Source organism: Ammospiza caudacuta, chromosome 6 (assembly GCF_027887145.1).
Source record: "Ammospiza caudacuta isolate bAmmCau1 chromosome 6, bAmmCau1.pri, whole genome shotgun sequence".
In the NCBI taxonomy this organism is placed as follows: domain Eukaryota; kingdom Metazoa; phylum Chordata; class Aves; order Passeriformes; family Passerellidae; genus Ammospiza; species Ammospiza caudacuta.
In genome coordinates, this window is record NC_080598.1 from 35275982 (window position 1) to 35297547 (window position 21566).

Genomic DNA, 21566 nt, shown 5'->3' on the forward strand with positions numbered 1-21566 from the left:
GTCTTATCCATAAAACAATACAGTGCATCAAGGGTAAATTATTTCACATTTCCTTAAAAGTCATAATGTTATTTTTATAAAATAAAAACTTCTGCAAACATTTTTTTAGAGACAAAATAAATTGAGTGGTCCTTGAAGGCCCTTATGAAAAGGTCACAAAACAGTGTATTTACTGAGGAGCATATGAACAATTAATGTCTTCCCTGCCTGCACCAAACCCACTTAAGATGCATGTAATTTTCAGGCCCTTCCCCCTTACTATTAACAAAAAGTCCAGTGTACTTCTGAAAGAACAAGCCAAACTTTTTATTTTCTGCTTACAATTTATCAGTCTACAGTTTTCTTCTGCCAGTAGTAAGAAACTCAAAGGTATAAGTGATCCAATTCTTATTACTTCAAACTGTTAAAATGTGTTGGTAGCCTATATATAACACCAATATGGCTGAATCAACAAAAACTGAAAGAAATTAAAGCTCAACTACTCTATTTTTCAGTCCACAAAACCCCTACAAAAATAATTCTGAATGTATGAACTCTAGATTTCATTTAGATTTACTTCTAAGGAAAAAAAATATATTTTGGGGTTTTTTTTCAGATGAACTAGGTGAATTTTAGAGCAATAAGTTTATATTTGGTAGAGGAAAATAACCGGAGCCAATATTTTAACAAACAAGCAAAGTGACTTACACAAGCTGCTCCTACATTCAAAATGCAAGGTTTTATACCAAAACCATCTAAACTTTCTAACAGAACAAATTCCCAATGTACATTTCCATGTAAGTACATCTACTTTTCCAGGTTCCATTTACCAGCATTATAGGAAGTCAGATAGTTCTGCCTTAACTCATTGGTGTATTTCTGTTTGAAATGAGTCTGGTAAGACTAGGACTTATTTGATGATATGAACAATTTGCATTGAATAAGTTAAATAAACAACCAAAAATAATTGCAATAATTTAAGTAACCATGAAAACCCTTAAGTGATCATATTCTTTTAATACTAGGATTTTAATATTATTTGGAAACAACAGAGAGGTTAAAGAAACTATAAGGAAGCTATGTCTTAAAATGATAAATTTGATCTTCAGCAAAAGGAATGCTTTCTCCAGGAGATTTTATTTACAAAATGTAAATTAAAAAATCAGAAATTTAGTGAGTCTGGGTATAACATAGCAAGCCAATTGCTAGCCTAGAAGGCACAAGACGAGTTCAGTTTTTGGATTTACATTTAAGATATGCACATACAACTTTTGGACAATCACTATTTCTGCTAACTACTTCTATAAAATGTGATAATACATATTACAAGGAAGCACTGAGATTTCACACTGCGATGATAATTTTTGATCTTCTTTGGATCATTTTATTTGCTCTCTGTAGCACCAAATATAACCAGCCAGTAAAATAACTTATGAAACATGTTTAGCTTTCTTCATCATCTAATCATCTTCATTAAAAAAAAAGCAAACAACAGAACCAAGCCACCATTAATGAAATTTATGTACAAACCAAATACTATATTTATAATTCAAATGCACATTAAATATAGGATTCCTGCTGTGTAAGATGACTAGAACAGTACAGAAAAACTACTCTTTAATATTCTATCCACACTCCAAAATGCCCTTGCACAGATATACTCCAAAACACACTTAAAAATAGTAATGGAGACTTAGGAAAACAGCTTATAAAATGAACAAGAAAACAAAAAAATCATTAAGTCTTTTAAACAACGTAGAAGTGGCAAAAAGCGGGGGGGACAAGTCAACACAACTCTTCAAATACTCAATACATTCTCTTTAAAGAATGATGGTCTTACACATCAAGTTAAAAGGACCCTGGGGTATCCACTTTCTCTTATCAGAGTACCAATCTTGGAAGGGGGGGGGATTTAATAATTTGAAAGAAAATGTGGACTATTTGGTATTTCAAAGGTGTTCTTGGAGACTAGACCTGATGCCTGTGACTAAAATGGTGTAGCTTTTCTGCACTCATGTTCATAAGTCTGCAATTGCAGCTTCGTTACTGATACATAAACCCAGTTTAGATGAAGCATAGCTAAACCAGGGTGGATTCAGTTTTCTCTGCATTTCTTCTTTTTTCCTTCCTTCTAGTATTAGTATCACTTATTTTACTTTGCTGTGCAGAGATATGGTAAGACATATTGACTAGCTTTTTTGTTTTTAGAAAACAGGACATCTATCCACAGCACAAATCCACAGTTAAATAATATCTACTGTGATGAAGTCTTTAAGTGTCTAGAATGCAAAAGATAGTTTGGCCAGTGGCTTGTACCACACAAGATTGTTTGTACCTTAACATATATATCTGGTGTATGAGTATTTATACATTATATGTATAATGTAATAATATATAATCTATATATTTTAATATATAATAATAATTATAATCTGGTTTACAGACATTTAAAAATATATACATTTATTTATACATTTATTTTTTAAAATGGAATATAAAGTAAGCCTATATTTACATATATAAATAGGTGGTGTATTGATATTCACATGTATAGAAGAGATGCTGTAAATACACTTTTCTCCACTTTGCCAATAACAAATTTGTAACAATAATGAATCTCAGATATTTTCCTCAATTTTGGCATCCTTATATAGAAATGTAATAACTAGGCAGCAAAATCAGAGGTAATTGGTTTGTTCTAATCTCATTAGGGCTGTAGAAACTGTTCAATTATTAATCCTTGCAACAAAGCATGTTTAAGCAAGTCATTTAAGAGCTGATTAAGGACTGCATTAACTTTGGCACATATTTCCTTCACCCTGTAAAAAGATAATCTCTTTCTAAAATCTGAAATATCTAATATTCATAAAAATTTTACTTTCAAGTGCCTTAAAATAAAGTACTGAAAGTATAGAACAACAGGTGATTACGCAGCCAACACTTACACAAAGTAATACATTTCTTCTGCCATAAAATGAAAAGATATCAGGAGACTTCTGTGTTGCCACTGCATTGCAGTATCCTTTCTAAATACTTGACTCTCAGTCTCCTATCATATCTTCAAAGTAAGTTGCTAATTTTCTTGATTTTGTGTTCTAGAGGTTCTACACTGGATCTATTTACACTGATACAGGATTTATTATTGCATAAGTAGCAAGACTCCTTTCCAGAAGAAATCACTTAGCAACACTAGCAGTTTTCTGAATAGTCACTAAGACCCCTGAGTCAACTTGTTCCTTTGCCATCTTCATAATAATTTAAATTTCTGCACTCTGAAAACTGAATATATGTGTGAATGAAGACGTGGCTTTCCCTTAAAACCATACGTAAGAAGGGAAAAATGACAAGCATACAGAGACACAAGTAGGACTTCCTCACTTATAATACAGTTATTCACTCTGCATGTGTGTATCTATAGCTAATCTATAGCTATATATCCATCCATAATGGTTTTTTATACTGGCTTTTTAATTACATGATTCTTGGATATTGCCAGGCAGTGCTATGCATCAGTGTTACCACACTTATGGTATATGATATGGTATACTTATATAGTACTGTAGCTCTGAAGCATGGTTGGACATAAATTTTTATCTCTTAAGTCATTATGACCTACAGAAATTGAAGAGTGCAAAAAGAAGATCAATAAAAACTTGAATCTCAGTAAGTAACCACTTTATTTTCAGTGTGTTTTTAAAAATTGAACTTCTGTCTTTCTTTGGACCAGATCCTCTCAACCATTGTCTCAGCATCTTTTCAACTCTAACCATTTGAAGTTAAAGAGTTTTATCACTGCAAAGGGAAATCTAAGGAAACAAACAGGATGTATAAGTAGAAAGATTCTTCATCCCTCTATTTTGTTGCCCAGGAGAATATTTCTTATTTCAATAAGATCAAAGAGGACATATAACTTGAACACATACTGAAGTTAAAAATTAAACTCAGGATACTTAATGATCCTATGGATTAAATAATAACTACTTTGTTTAGGACAGATAATATTATAAGTCTTCTAGATAATTCTTCTAGAACTTATTTCATTAAACTGAATTTTGCTATTGCTCTTATTTTGCTTATTCTCTGTAATGAGAGCAAAATCTCTTCAGTACATTTGTAAAATAAAAAATGTACTATTAATTAAAAAATTTACTCACTTGAAAGCAGTCTTCTGCCACTTCAACATCATTTTGGGAGGGTGGATAACCTTCATATAAAGAAAAAAAAGTAGACAAAGTTATTTTCTTCATATTTACCACTTACTGCTTCCAGTTATCCACATCATCTCTCAACATCCAGTGATGATTATACAAATATTCTTGTTTATGGTTTTAACATATAGATCACTGCATTTCAAGTTGATTTAGTAAGCATGATTTATTTCTACACTGCATTTTCTATACTGAGTATTCCTAGCCACACTCCTCTCTCTTGTTCCCACCTTCCTTATAAAAGCATTTTCAGTGTCATCAGCAGTCAGAAGCAAGGGAGTATATTCCTTTTAATGTAGCACTTTGAAAACTAAAGACAGATCATTTGGTTGGCAGGAATGCACACTGTTTTATTTTGCTATAAATTGGCAGAAATTGAAAGTGTGAGACCCTAAGAGAAAAAAATTACTCTCATGTTCTCTAAATATTTGTCTTGAAGGGATATGGATTGTACCAACAAATTTCCAAAGCAGTCATTAGAGTATGTCAAAAACATTTCCCCTCAGAAACATGCTCCTCCCTTCATTAGTAGGATAACACACATAAAATCCCTAAAGTTACTTTTTACAAGCCTGAGATGTTCTTTCAATTCAACAGACACATGTTCTCTTCCCTCCCTGTCTCAATCCAGCAATACATTTATCATATTTTCAGCTTAGAATCTAGGCTTGATGATATCCTTCAGTTTGCTCGCTGGTTTCCACTAATTCAGTGAAACTCGGGAACTTCATTCCAGAGTGGGCCATATTGTTATCTGAGTAAATTCTTCTTCTGTTCCTAAAAAACCTGTCCTCAGAACCATGCTGAACACAGAACTACTACTAACTCAGCTGTTAGTAAAAACTAAAACTGTTAACTGAAAGTATGTGTAGATAAAAAGAGAACTCAATAGGTCACAAATTATTCAACTTCCCAGCTTATCCTACAAGAACACAGGAACTGCAAAAAGCTTCTAAGATCCAAGTGAGAGAATATTACACTCCAGCTTCCTCCATTTCTTCATGTCTAAAAGAAAGAGGCAATGCTTTATTACGTAGGGATGTTTCAGGAAATTACCTAATTAGTGTTTGTGAAACAATTTAAGACACTTGAATGAATGGCACTTTAGAAATGCCAGAAGTACTATTACCTATTAAAATCCCGATATATATAGTTTAATCCACATCCTTAAGTACTGTCAATGAAAATGTTACACAAAGTGCTTTGACATCTTTTTTAGTAATGACTCAATATTCATCCACCCCACCAAGTCTTTCACCTGAAATATGTACCTTGAGAAATATCCTCTACTGCTCTCCGAATACCTCTATCGAATGCTCTTGCATCAGCAGGACTCTGAAATGTGAGGCCAAACTTTTTGTCATCAATCTTCCAGTGGTAAAAAGTAGGAGTAACTTTGTTGTAAACAAGGTCTTTCTTTAATGTGCATTCCAAGACCACCTTTCAGAAAGAAAACAGAAGGAAAAAATATCAATGATGAATATATCGAATTTGTGAACAAAAGGTAGTCTTGGTGAACTAAAACATACATCATTGAGGTCCCTCTTCAAATTTCTTCCTGCTACAAGGATGTAATTTTAACTTCATTTCCATTATGAATTGTTCACTATCGATTGCTGATAAATAGTATGGGTTGAAGACACTATTTGTTTACTGAGTCAACATTCCTGTTCAAAAATCTCATACCTATAAAAGAATCTCATACCTGCAACAACGAGTATAGACTTGGTAGATGTTCAGCAAATGAAATAGGTCACATCCCCCAAAAAAGTATTATGTGTGCTGGTATCAAATTTTGCTGTATCACTGAGATCTACAAAATTTTTTAGCACTAGACTAACTTCATGCTGCTTTCAGGCAGATTTTCAGATTTCTCTCAGAAAGGCTACTAGACAAGTGAAAGTAATACAAGAGAATTCTTAACAAAAAATGAGATTAATAACATCTTTATAGTGCCTGCACCTAGACAAAAATACATTTGTGTATTGTATATAAAAAAAAGTAACTGCAAATAATGAACAGAAGTATTTGGCTACAAAATCATTAGAGGTATATATGTACATTCAGTTCTAAAGCAAAGTCACAGTCTTCACACTGAATCATAAAATGGTTTGCATTGAAAGAAACCTCAAAGGGCGTCCAGTTCCAACCCCCCTGACATGGGCAGGGACACCTTCCACTAGACAAGGTTGCTCACAGCTCCATCCAAAATGGCCTTGAACACTTCCAGGAATGGAGCATTCACCACTTTTCTGGGCCACCTGTTCCAGTGCCTTAACACCCTCACAATAAAGAATTTTTTTCTAGTATCTAATTTAAATCCGCCCTCTTTAAATTCAAAGCCATTCTGCCTTGTCTTGTCACTCTATTCTCTGTTAAATAATCCCTATCCAGCTTTTTTTGCAGCCTCCCTTCAGGTACTGGAAAGCCTTATCATTTCTCCTTTAAATAGACTGGTTTTAAAACTATATTTGCATTTTTATTTTACTGGTAAAAATTATTTTAAGCAGCATTGTTGCACTGAGCATTTATTGATCAAAAAAAATCAAATGTGAATAAGAAAGTATGGAGGGAAATGCATTGATCTGCTCCCACTGCAGTATGATGAAGCTCCCAGTAAGATATGTCTCTCTGTATTGGTATTTGATGATGGAGGCCTACACTGACTGAGAGATGAATGAGGAATTTCAATATTCTATCATTTCATTGATGTACTTCTAGAATATTTTCATTTTTTGTTTTGTTACATATGTGGCTTTTTAAAAGAAAAAATAGGGAATTCCTCACAGAATATGGTAAAATTAGTTTAAGTACAAACAACAGCAAAAACCCCTCAAATTATATATATATTATATTATATATATATATTATAATAATATTATATATAAATATTATTATATATATTATAATAATATAATATATATTATATAATTATTTATATATATATAAATATATATATATATATATATATTTGGGTTATTCCTACATATTCTTTGCGTTCCTCTTCTCCTTTCATTGTCTAATTATTACACAGGCAAATAGGTTTTTTTCTCTTGCACTTCATTATTTATTCCCCCTACAACCCACCAGTAATCATCTCCTCTCAACTGTTACTGCCTTTTACCTCTGCCTCTAAGGATAATAATCTATCTGCACATATAAACTCCTTTAGCATTAATGTAATTTTTTGTTTCTCCACTCAGATCTCCCTAAATGGTGAACAATATGTAGGTAAAAACGCTTACAAGAAAACATAAAAAGGAATCTGTTTGCTGTAGGTCTGTGGGAAAAGTTGTTGCAGGAAGAAAAAAAAGGATTATTCTGCAGTTCTAAGGTGCATCAAATAGTTCTTTGTTCCTCTGGATGATTTTAAACTTGCTTCCTCTTTCAAAGAGCAGTTAAAAAGGAAGGCTTCTCACAACACTGCCTTTTCTAGGTCTCAGAGCTCTTTAGGGGGAATCTCTAATACATTAACAACAACTATTTTCAGTCTATTTTGTGTGCCATGTCATCCAAAACGTCAACAAAAAGTACTGCAAGCCTGATTTTATAGCATTACAATGATTTTCTGGTGCCCAAGGGATTAATCCAGATTACTTCATACTGAAAATTCATACCCAGTAAAAATGTTACCACTAGAGATGAAAACTGGATTAAAACTTCACCACTGAGTAGAAGTTAGGGCTTTCAAAGACTCACAAACCAAACTAGAAAATTCCCAAACCAACTCCCTCCAGCCCAAAAAGCAACACTCACCCCCAACTTCCAACCCTCACATATGATATAACAAGCTTTGATTAACAAAACAAGTAAACATCCCATCCAACACTGTAATTGTTTTCAACTTGATTCAAGGAAACAACACATTTGAGAGAGTGACACTGATTTTTTCCCCATTTAAACCTGTATGAAAACAAGCTGCTTAACACAGAAGATATAAGTGAAAAGGCATTGAAAAGGGAAAAATATGCTGCATTAAAATTAAGCAAGGCTTGATTCCTGCCCTACCCGAGAGAAAGCTGAAAAGCTATCGGTCTCAATGAGCAGTGAGACACAAATTTATAAACATCCAGCACTTCGATAGTATTTGTTACACTCAGAAATACAAAAAATTGCAGATCAGATTAAAAAACATACCAACCATCCCCAGAAGCATTTTTCTCTCCCTGAAACACTTCTATGCTTTGCAACAATAGTGAATTTTTTAATTGTAAAACTTAATTTTGCCAAAGGCTACCTTATACTCAAGGATGTGAGCTATCATGAGGGCTGGGGAGGAAGTATCCTCATACACATATTCTCCAAGGCCTGGAAATGGAAACCAAGCTTTTTCAATGCAGTTATATTTCAAAACTCCAATTATTTTTAGTGTGCTTTGCTATGGTTCAGAACTCTCCATATCATAGGTGAAGATCATATACTCTTCCACATCATTATCCAAAATATGCACTCCCAAACCTTCTCCAAGATCTCCAGGGATAAGCACAGCAAAAGCCTGAAAAATTGTAAATAAAATGCCTACAGCTTAACTAAGTTTCATTTCCAAAAACATCCCATGGGTTACTGTTCTGAAGGTTTTCTTCATTTGGAGACTTAAATATAAGACTTCCATACAAATATGAAACATCTACCTTGGCTCATAATGGAAAATGTTGCAGAATCATCAGACTCAAGACAGAAGAAAAAGAGGTCCACATGACCAAAATTTAAACTCTCAGAGCACAAATATAGAGCCCTATTTATGCTCTATGTCTCCTGTTATTTATTTAAAAGCTCCTTTTAATATCTAGATGTCATTAAATGTAACAGTAATGAATTCATTGCTACTCAAAAATACTTGTTAGCCTAATGTTTCTTTTCTCACCTCTAAAAACTAAATTTTTAAAGATAATAAAATCTATCTGGCTTATGTGGATAATATCAATCCCCAGAGTCAGAAATTTTCTACTTTAGCACTTAAAATCCAAATACTTTTAAATAGAAATGAGTATTGAAGATATGACATCATTATTTAGAGCTTATTTCAGAAAACAAACAAACAAAAAAAATTCCAAAACTTTTGCATTTGATACAAATTTCTATCTTGGTAACAGACCCAATAATTGCACATTTTGAGATCCTGTACACTATTGTACTGTTTTCTAGCTGTACTTTCAAAGCTTACAAGAGAACATGTAAGATAGACAGCCTCACTGTTTCTCGTTCCCAACCCAAATGTACAAACTTACAAACACACCACTTTTCAATGCCTATTCTGCTTTACTCCTGGGAACAAGCAGCACGACCTGAGTGGATTCATGCTACAGAGTACATGAACCCCGTGTCACAGTAACCATTTGACAATTATTCCATGCATACTTTACATTCAGTTCAAAAAAGAAGATGATGTACTGAGTTGTACTACAGCCCATCAGAATCAAACTTCCCTCAAACTTCAAACACAATTTAAAAAGTAAAATATTAAGTTTGTAAACAGCAGATTTTTAGAACAGAAAGGTATTTCTATTCAGTTTTAGCTTTGTGTCTCTTCCTTTACACAATTAGTTTTCATTCAAAGGAAAGATTTTAAACTTTGTTACTCCTGATTCATGATCTAAAAGATACTAGTAATATTTTTTTCTCTCCTTTAATAAAAGGAGAAAAGTCTGGAGAAGAAAACAAACCAGAGAAGCCTATTAGACTTTGCATTCAAGAAGGTAAAATTCCCCAAAGCCTAAAAACTAGTAAGTTTGAGCCTAATATGTGCTTAGCTATTGAGATAGAAGAGAGCTACTGTGAACACACTGAAAGAGAGAACAGCAGATCTGACCAGGTTCTGACGGAGTGCAATTGTTCCAAGCAGACTGGCTGGAGCCTGATCTAAGAAGGTGATTATAATAAAGGGGGAAATGTGTAATTATGGGAAAAGTCTTCATGAAACACCCTTACATTCCAACACAAATCTAAACAACCTGTGCAAACTAGTGGGAAGCATTCTCTCTCAAATTGATTCAATGGAGCCACCACTTTGATTTTCATCTCAGATAACCAGGATGCTTTTTGTGAATGCCACAAGATGTTTTAAATAGCTGTGTATGCACAAAAATTATGGAAGTTTACATGTAGACTGAAGCTGATTCATAGAAGGGCTGACAGCAACCTGCCCCTCAGGTCTAAAAAGAAACAAGATGAGCCCTCTCCAACAAGGATCTTAAATATTTTGATGTTGATTCCGAAGTATTTAATTTATGCAGCTGACTTACAGACTGAGATCTATTGTTATAACTAAATGCCTTCATAGCCTATAAAATACATGGAAAGATTGGTAAACTGGAATGGAACTGCAGTTAGTGGGAGCAGCAGCAACTAAAGCTCATTCCTCTTCAGTATAACCATTTAATAGGCATCTGGAAAATATCTCCAGCAAACATCTCATCTATAGATTTCAGGCTGGTTTAGAGAAAATTTCACCTTTCACAATCTGACACATTGGTGGTTAAACAGTTATACTGGCATTATGATTCCCATTTATCTTAGCTAAAAGCTATAGATCTGAACTCCATTTACTTTCTAACCTAAGATATTTCAAAACCTATGCTTCCCCATGACAAAGAAAAGTGTTCCAAGTTCCACACTCTAGGTTTTCATGTTAAGGGAATTTCTGCACCTTTTCTGGAAGCTAAGCCATTTCACAAAAGAAGAGACTTATTGGCTAGAGAAAATCAAGATATAATCTTGATTAGAAAGGTATTTCAGCAACATGTAATGTGACTTTAGAGAATGTGGGGAAGTTGCTTTGTAAAAATGACTTTCTCTTTTAATCCACAGAAGTATTTTTACAAACAGCTGTGTGTACCATGCAAAAGCTTCAGTGAAATGGAAACCATGGTCCAAGTGACTTGTAGGTATTACAGCAGATTATTAATTAAACATTCCTGAAGACACATGTACTCAAAGCCTGAGTAACTGAAATGTTAGAAACTGTTTAGGAAGCTTTAAAAAAAAATTGTAACGTCTTTTCAAATACAATGGCAGAGCAACCAACTAAACAGCATACTACTAACTTCAAAGATTATACAGCCATTGAGATTTACCAAAGGCATTCTAAAATGAGACGTAAGGGAAGTTGGTGCACAGGAACAGTAGATTCAGCATAACACTTCCACAACATCTGAAGATTATCAAAATATTTGGTCTCAACTCAATAGCAAATACAGTGGCTTCCACTTTTACTTTACTTTAAAATAAATATATATAATTATTATGAAATATAGTAGTCACCTGTAATTCTATTTGGACTAAAACCCCACTTGTTTGACTTCATTAAAGAAAAGGTTAAAATTTCTGCTTGAACAGTGAATCCACAGGAATATCCTAAGAATGAATGTAAAACCATTAACCATATTGAAAGCATAATGATCAGAATAGTTTTAGAATCAGTGACGTGTCCAACAGAATTTCTTGTTCAGTGCCTGCTATCTTCTGCCCTTCTAAATAAGCATCATGACCTAATTTTGTCATCACATTTCTTAGTGTAGGATCTTGTTCTTTCTGTGCCAAGTGGGGTCTTGTTGCATTCCATACAAGTTGGTTGTTAATTCATTACTCATTAGCTGTTGCTTATAATTGCATTAACTGAAATCTGTAGAAATACATGAATACACAGTGACTTTCATTCAGTTATCAATTAATTACTGGTTCTCCAGTGTTCTTCTCCACACCTAAAATTTACATGTTAGTTCCCTGAGTTTTATTCAATATACACAGGAGAGATGTGCGTCCTAGCTGCACTTCTTCCACCTTTTATCCTGTGTTTTTGAGAGGCTGACTTCCAATAGCAACTTCCCATAACTACAGCAAGATTGCAATCTTGTTAGGTCACATTTGGGGGGCCTAAGTACAAGAAGACAGATGGACACAGGATGGGACATAGACACCAAAAAGCCAAAACCAAAACAAACTGTTAAAGACAACAAATGTTTGGAAAAAATATTCAAGCTAACATGAGCTTGATTTTAGACAGGAAGAGGAGGAGAAACATTTAAAACCTTCTACCAGAAGTGGAAACAAAACAAGTCTTGCCGAGGGGAAATGGGAGAGAGGACACTGCAAACAGATCAGGACACTGATGACTGGACATTTTCATATGCATGCAGACAAGTCATTAAACCAGTCTCTACTTTGGAGCATTTTATTATTCTTAAGGCAAGCTGTGAATATTCCAAGTATTAAGAATTAAGAAAAAAATTATCAAGTATCTCTAAATGCAATTAAGCTTCTCAAAAAGAGCCTTGACAAGACTAAAAAAAGTTCTAAAGGGAACTACTGCAAAGTGAGGAAGGAACTGCAGGTGCACGTAGCTGTGCGGGAACACAGGGTACTCTGCTAATTGCGCTACGTCCCACTGAAACAACTGAGTCAGCACAATTTCTATTTATATGCTCTCTTCCTACAATAGTCACAGTCAAGGCAGAAAAATCAGCAGTCCTGCCTCAGAGGAGAAACCGGTGTGCTTGAGGAAGGGTCAGCAGTACAGTATAGGAAGTAATTCTATCTTTTAAGCTTACAGAGGAGTCAACATTCATTTGCAGAAAATAATAAATTCTTGAAAAAAGTCATTAAGATGGAGCTTTTGTGCATTCTCTACTTCTTTTTGTTTCCACAGTAAAACACAGCCCCTTTCAGAAATCTGTTTGCCATACAAGTAACCAAGCAATCCTTAGTAAGCCCATTTTGTGTTCCTTAGGTCTACATGTAGAAATGGCTGAGATCCTGCACCAGTTTTTCTTTTGCGAGGCTGATATTCATGATGCCTCTTACGAGACATTTATTACTGGTATTTTATGTAAGGTAGCTGATGAATTAATACTGTCTATGTGTTCATCAAGCCAGGTCAATTCTTGCACCTGTCAGCTTCATCTGTCTTCCAATACAAAGTTGTTCTCATGTAAAATGGCTTCTTTTTATCATAGCCATATTCCATAGCTAACCAAATCACTGAGCAATTCCACCTGGTTTCATGTTCTTAACAGAATTCTCATTTCCAACACTCCTAAATGCAGTATCACTGGTATAGGAACACGATTTAACTCTAATCTTTCATTGGAAGAAAAATTAATAGCAAAATTTTTCCCAATATGGATGGAGAGTTCAAAAAACAATCAATGCGCTTGATTCTAGAAAAGCAGAATCAAAACCAAATAACAGTGTCTTTTGGTACACAATCACAGATACAGAGAAGTTCAGCAGTGCATTAGACTGAGACTACAAATTTACTTTGTAGTTTAGAGGCAATAATAAGTAAGCATCTATACCTACGCCCCATATAGTTTTATATCATCTATTTTAGTATCTCTATTAAATAGATAGAAATTGTTACCGTTTTATCCCTGAGTCGTTCTCCATGGATAAGAAAATCAGCACAGCTATTCTCTTCCTGGGGAATGACTTTGAAGACTGTGACACAGCTTAGTCCACCCCCTCCAAGTGGTAACCATCCACCACTTGAGTCATCCCGGGTCATCACCACAGCTCGCACTCGTGCATAACTATTACTGAAAGAGAAGCAAAAGAAGACATTAGTTTTCCATAAAGTCTAGTAAAACCTCAGCCAAGTTAAAAACAAAACAAACCAACAAACCCACAACCAAGATCACACTAATTAGCACTGTCTTTCCACAAACATCACCTAGAAGAAAACAATTTAAGATCACCCTCTAAAAAATGTTCCTCTATATTTTTGTGCCTTTTTTAGGACTTCTCAGAGGTCGTGATTTTTTGTAAAGAGGCTTAACCAGAGAACATAATTGACAAATCAAAACTCATATTCTTCCAAAAACTTTACACTCAATGATCTAGCTAGAGGGCAGGAAAGAGAATACGAACCAACTCCTGATTTATTTTAGACTAATCATGAAGCCAGTCAGCCACCATGAAATTGCACAGAAAAGAGAATAAGAAAACAGAAAGAGGTCAGGCCTTCTGTCACTGAAATCTAAACAAGAACAGGCTTCTAGCCGGAAACTCTGCTTCCCTTCATCCATCCCTCCTCCCCATGCATATAACTTGTTCTTTGCAAGGGCAGGTCAGGACACACATGGTGGGGTTTGAAAACAGGACCAGTTACAACTACTTAAGATCCACATTTGCAGTGTCTACTTGCTGCTTCTCTCCTGTATTTGTATCGTGTGTAAAATTACTGTAACTTTACAATCTAGCATTTTTCCATCATTTAGTATTTTTATAAAATAAACAAATTATTACCATGTCATTACTTAAAAGCCAAACTTCAGAGTATTGGAAAAAGAGGTTTTGGTCACTTCCCTCTTTCTCTGCTCTTAGTTTTTTCTTTTAAATTAAACAAAAACTTTTAGTTTTGGTTATGAATTTGCCACTATATCACTTGAAAAACTGCATGGTTTGCCAATGATAAGAGGCTACATTTGAAGTACAGTTTACTGGATGAATGTAGCAGTTGATGACTGAACATTTCACTACCTTAAAATAAGGTGTTATCTTTTTGCAACATATTCCTGATTGAGGGTTTAAGTATTTATGCCACTTAGCACCAGTGATGTCAAACTTAAGGGCTGAAGAAGAAACATTAGAAGAGATCAAAGTTGTTCCTTCTGTATTTGAGATAAAACTATTAATGAAGCTGTTGCACTTTTAAAAGATCACTGCTTTATTTCCAACATCCCCCTGAAAATCCCAAAAATAACAAAGGTAGGCTTTTTTGCATAATTAATATGTTACATTCTCACACACATGCATGATTCATAAATATGATTCACTTGTGTGCATATATATACACACACACACATATATATATATATAAGAATTTTGCTGCAAGCATGTAAAGCCTAAGTACATAACGGTTTGTAAAATGGAAAATTGTATAAGACTATAAATTTTTAGCTTGTGGGCAGCTGTATTTAGTTTGCTGCCTCTGAGCACAGCCCCCTCCTCTCTCTATATCTCACAGTTAAAATGATGTTCAGTCAACGTTGCTCACCATTTCTTTACCTCATCTTTCAGTAAAATACTCAAACAGAGCTGAGAAATATAATAAAGAAAAATCCAATCCTTCCTGGTATGCATCTATCACAATTTCAATACCTGCAAACACAACTGGCTCCATCTCAATGCCGAATAATATTACTGAAATTTGAATCATTTATTCACTGGTCTCCATCACTGTGTTTCACTCAGAGCTAAGGTCAGACTGCAGTTGTGCACTTCATACACAGGCAGTCTCATCCCATTCCTCTCAGAGGAGCCTCTTCTGACAGAAACTGAGGACACCAGGACTCTCCTCTGAACCAGTAAGAAATTGGATGTAACAACTGGTTAAGCCTAAACACTGCCTTTGTATTCTCAATTTAAGTGAACCACAAATTTAGCTTTTAAGTTTTTCACTCTATATTTGGCTGCAAATCTGAATATTAGAGCTTTTATTTGTATATCCCCCAACTGCAGCAAGAATTCAGTTAAGGAGAACTTCCCTTAGGCTACATGAGAAAAACCTACAACATTAATTTTTTCTTAAAATGGAAGTTCACACTCCACATACATTTTCTTTCCAAGAACTGCTAAGAAGCAAAGACAGAGGCTTAAGCTACTTCCATTCAATAGAGTTCTCTGTCAGTGTTGGGGCTTTTCCCCCTGTCCTACACTGAGATGCTTAGTCTGGTCTAGTTAACAGTCTTTAGACTTGCTTTTCATATATTCCAAATGAATGTTTTAAACATTTAGCCTTTCAAATATTTTAGAAACTACTATCAAATCCACTGCATTAGTGCAAAATAACATTCTCCAAAAGGTAATATTTAATGAACAATCTTTTAAATTGAAACTAGCCAGTTTTTCCATATAACCATCCTGTAGATCCATATAACCATCCTTGTGGACAAATTTTGTACTTGTAAAAATGCCAAAGTCTACAAAAAGATTTTTAGTTTTATGTTTCTGTTGGTGGTTGTTTCAAATTTTTTTTTTGTATTTGAATGGAACTCACAATTGGTAACAAATATAGCTATTTTTAGCAACAACACAAGCTGGTTTGCAATTAACCAGAATGCAGCGGCAAGACCTATAAGTGATTCCCATTTCCAAAATCCTCTGCAAACAAAACAGGATCTGCATGTCACACTATTGGCACTACAAAAGCACTTGGAAGTCCTGTATCTGTAAGCACTATAGCCCCATCTACTCTTGGGAACTTTAGAACAAATGGTTAAACTGCTGGTGTACCTTAGCAGTGGGAAAGAGCACAGACAAGGCTCTAGTGTTTTCCTAACACAGCCTAGGGTTTTTACCTACTCTTGCATGTTAGCAGCTCTATCAGGAATACCTGAACAAAAGAAAAGCCAAGCAGAGCAATCAGTTGAGCACTGCTCTTACAAAGCCTTTTGCCAAAGCCACCATAAGAGTGTGAAATGGAGCATGAAGGCAGCATTGCAACAGCAGGTCCAAAGCTACTGTACTGCCAACCTTTCCCTGGTTTTGGTTGTGGCCACTGGAAATTCTTGAGGCAGAGCAATGTTTAAAGGAAATGGTATTCTGGACAAAGGAGCATGCTGCTTTCTTAAAGTCAGTACTGAGGTTCAGTAAGACTGGGGACAATGACACTTGAAATCCAAGATCTTTTACTTTTTAATAAAAGATGTCTTTACTTTTTAATAAGTGAGGAAACAGATCTCTCTAACAACTGAGTGCCTCAGGTAGGAGATAAGAGTATTGTATTATAATGTGATTAAAGGGAATTATAAATTGGAATAAAGGAGAAAGAGGAAAAAAAAAAGGTTATCTACACTGTTTTTTCCCTCTAGCAGTGAAGACTTGCTGAAGAGTACAGCATGTGTCTGAGTACTATAGCTAGTAAACCTGAAACAAAGCAATTTTAAGACAGCATAATAAATATGTTGTGTGAAGTTTCATTCTAAAATCATAATCAAATGAAGATTATGATACCAAAATCAAAATCTGAAGTGGGGTGAATTAAGCAGTCTAAGAAAGCATTAGGGGCAAAATCAAAAGGTTATAAATCATAAGTGGACAGGAAAGATATGACCTACAGTCCTTGTGTGTTTCTATCACTGGAATGCTCTTGGGCCCAAACTGACTTATAAACTGGATGACTAAACCATTGTGCAAGTGCAGGAGGCACATCACTGGCCAAGAGGGACCTTCAGCTCTGCAGCTAAGGAACAAACCTGCTTTTGGTAGCTGGGGAAGGAACACAATTGTAAAAAAGGGGAAGAGATGTTGGGGATAGTGGGGAAGCAGCCGTCTTGTTGCTTTACATATATTTTAACCTAGTTTCAACAGTATGCAAGTCTTTTCTCTCCTAATTCATATTAAACATTGCCATTCTTCTACTTACACTGCATTTTGCACATTTCTATTTTAATATGGGACTGAAAAGCAAAAGTGATTTCAGAAATGTTGCTTAAAGTGATTGTATTGTAATTGCAAATTCTTTTTTTTTTAGTACTATACAGCTACTACCATTACCATCGAGAAACCTGAATCTGCAAGTGGAGTTATAAACTGAACCATAAGAGAAACTGACTCTTTCAGCTTTGGTAAAAATATTTAGAATTAAAATTTCTTTCAAAGCTGGAAAGCAGATCTGAAGAAAAGGACCTCAAGTTTCATTTTCACCAAGCCTAACCCAAGCCAAAAACACGCCCTTGAGACAAAGAAGGCCAACAATTACACCAGCAGGTCACAGAGGCCGATCCTCTGACTCTACTCAGCCCTACTGAGGCCACACCTGGAGAGCTCTGTCCAGTGTTGGGCTTTCCAGTACACAAGAGACAGACCCTGGAGTGGGTCCAGCAGAGTGCAACAAAAAGGATTGAGACAGAAGCATCCATCATATGAGGGAAGGCTGAGAGAGCTGGGACATCTCAGGCAGAAGAAGAAAAGACCTGTGGGTATCAGTGTACACAAACAGCTCAAGGGAGGATAGACAGTGCAAAGAGGAGACACAGAGGCTCCTTTCAGTGGTGCCCAGTGACAGTGAACACAAACTGAAACACAGGAAGTTCCATTTGAACATAAGCAATCACTTCTTTGCTGTGAGGGTACCTGAGTACTGACACAGGTTATCCAGAGAAATTGTGAAGTCTCCATCCTTGGAGAGTTCCAGAATCCACCTGGACACAGTCCCAGGTGAGCAGATTTAGGTGACCCTTCCTTGAGCAGCAGGGAAGGTGGCAACCGGAGATGTCATCCAATCTCAATTATTCTTTCTTTTCTTTAGTATCATATTTCAAAGCCCACCAATTTCACTAAAATACAACTTCATAAATACAATCCATGAATATATGGGTTAATTTAGAAGAATTCATGATACTTTGAAGCAAGAGTTGTCACTGTGCGAACTGCTATTTAAACACTTCTGACAAGGCTAAGGGGGAAAAAAAAAAGGCATTCTGAAAAATCATGACACACTCTGCTATGAAATTGCACTATCTTTGCTGGCACCCACGTAACAGCTCCAGGCTGGTCTCCAAATGTGAAATGGTCATGGATCAAGGCTCTTTACCTTTGACTGGCTTTGCAAACATACTTTAGTCCCTCCAACTTCTGTTTGTATCCTTACCAAAAGGGCATACATTGGCTTTTTATGGTTCTTCTTATCAAAGTAGCTTAGCAGAAGACCTTATAATTCCCAGCTAGAGAAGTGCTCATGAGTACATGCATGTCCACATACCAAAAGGTACTGTCAGACCACTAAGCTAAAGTCTCTTTTACTTGCAGATAGCATTTTTTGAATATTGACATGACATAGAAAGAAAAATAATGTCACCAATACCAGATGATCTTGTCGGTACACTGCTGATGTTATAAACCCTTTGTTACTAAAGGTTTAGGGAATGAGTGCCACTGACACAAAATATTAATGACTTACCTAAAACAGAAGGAGACGCAAATGTAGCACAAGTGCTAAAGAAGACATCATTTACATCAAGAAAATGTATGACAGAGTATGTTCTGATTTTTTAATGAAGAGGATATTGCTATAATAACAGCTACTAAATGAGGCTTTGCTTAAAATGTCTGTTACCTTCCTCCTCTCAAAATTATACCAACAAATCAGAATATACACCAAACTCTTACGCTGGTAGAATGCAAGACTTGTCAGATTTTCTCCTTTAAAAAGAGGCAAGAGGTATTCCTCACAATAAACAGCAAATGTGCACGGCTACAATGCCTAGGAAGTTTATTTCTTTGAGGAGCTTAGCAAGAAAGACATGGATTTCTGGAAGGAATTACAGACAAATGCTGTTACATGTAGGATATTGGTAGCAACACTGATTTACTGAAGAACTTCAGATTTTGTCAAAAAACCTGAATGGAACATTTCTGCTCAAATAACAAACCCCCAAAACCAATAAAATGAAACAAAACAACAAAAAGAAATTCTATTTACAGAAACCTGAGCTACCAAGCAAAATAGCTTGAACCCAAAATGGCAAAAGGAAAAAGCTACATGGGAACCCGTATTACAAAAGCAAGGGATAACTGGTATCCTGAAAGAGCCAAAACCACATTATCACAATTATTATTTAGTAGAAGAGGCTCATAAAACAAGCTGTTTAACAGTGCACCTACAATTCAAAAGAGCAAATGAGACACAAATGAACAAGTGTCAAAATACTATATTGCTCTCATGAAGTGTTCTTTCGGACACAATATAAGAATAATTAAAAAAAAAGTAGGAATGGGGTTATAGTGTTCCTATTTGAATACAGACAATTTAAGATTTATGTCCATGTAAAGTAATCAATGCTGCAAGGAAGAAAGGCTGCAGCTGTAAGCTCTTTTGCAAAGCACAAGAACATACGAAGAATAGAGAAGCTGTTAAGATTTGAAACCCATCAAAATGACGTATAAAGTACTTATTTGACATTTGTATGAAAAACATTTTAGCCCTGTTCCCCAGCATTTTCTCTTCTTTGATAATTGTAGCTAGTTTCTATTACTTCAGTATGTCATTTATGAGGGTTGGTTAAATGAAGAAATATTTATCACACTAAAGATAAACACATACTTGGATTCTACTCCTTTTAAAGAAACTTCCTTCTGAAGGACTAAATAAAAAACCCAAACAAATTTATTTTTCTTTCCACCCTTCCCCACAAAAATTAAAAAGACTCAAGGTAGCATTTGAAGGTGGTTCTACAGGTTTTGGACACATGTAGCAGAACTAAATAAATAACATATAATATGTAATTTTCCTTTGCAGTGGTTTATGTGATAAGGTGGACATGGAAGATGCTTTTTGATCACTTCCACAGCTGCCTGTTCACAACAGAGGACTGCCAGTACCAAGGACTTCTGAATTAAATTCCATCCAGTTTTAGGCAGATGGGTAACATGATTCAAGTGGTCAGATCCTGGTACTCATGTACCTTCCAGGTTTAAATGGGTTTTCTTCCAGAAAACCCTACATTTTTCTCATTTTTAAATGCTGACAGCTGTAACTCCAGAAATACCCACTCGCTATTCTAGCCTTTCTTCCCTTCTCTGCATATATTCTCATAGTTTTTACTTCTTCCTCACCTCAGAATTTCTGAAGATCCACAGGAATCTCTTCATTCCATTTATAGCACAGAACTGTCTGTACCCTCTTTTAATTCCGTGAAATCATTACTTGTTTCTTAACAAGCTATTGGGTACTGACGCCATGTATTAATTCTGATTTGCTTACCATGGAAACATATAGAGAACGATGGAAAAGCTCACAAACGAAACAAAAGAAAGAGGTTTAGTTTGGGTGTTTTTAGTGAGAAAAGTTACCATTTCTTTCCAACCTTGCAAAAACAAAGAAACATCTAAAGAAATGATGGAACACAAGCTTTTCATTTTCTTGAGCGCCTTAGCAAACAAGCACAAGTCTGCAGCCTAAGGCAGATTCCACTGAAACTAAGACAACTTGACACTTCCAGTAAATTTCATCAGACAACACCATCCAGTCTAGATTTTTTTTTTAAAAGTGAAGCTTGCAGATTCAGTTGCACTTTTCATTTTCCTGGGAATACTACAATTTAGGGTAACAATTTATGGAAAGATTTTAGGTAATATTTATATCTGAACAGGTCAGAATTCTCTCTTCTCTCACAGCCATTATTTGCTCACAAATTCTGAGAATGAAGTATGCAAGTGCAATTAGATCACTCTCGTTGTCAAAGCTGGCCATCTAGCCACTGAGGTTATGGATTTCAGGACTGGAAACCCTGTTAACAGGTGTGAATACATTAATCAACAAGTCATTTTGTAATAAAGTTCTAGACCACTAAAATAAGATGAAGGTAACTAACACATTCCTTATAAACAATTTTAACTACCCTAAGGTACAACAGACTATACTAAGTATATTATTTTCAA

General features: G+C 35.2%; 1 protein-coding gene across 1 annotated transcript in view; it reads right to left on the bottom strand.

The window, feature by feature from the left end:
• SPRED1 (sprouty related EVH1 domain containing 1) overlaps positions 1-21566 on the bottom strand; it is a 61987-nt gene that overhangs the window by 14282 nt on the left and 26139 nt on the right. The window contains exons 2-4 of the mRNA XM_058807385.1: positions 13546-13720; positions 5459-5627; positions 4134-4183 (exon numbers count right to left, since the gene is read on the bottom strand). Coding sequence (XP_058663368.1) covers positions 4134-4183; positions 5459-5627; positions 13546-13720 — 394 coding nt within the window. The remainder of the gene's footprint in view (positions 1-4133; positions 4184-5458; positions 5628-13545; positions 13721-21566) is intronic.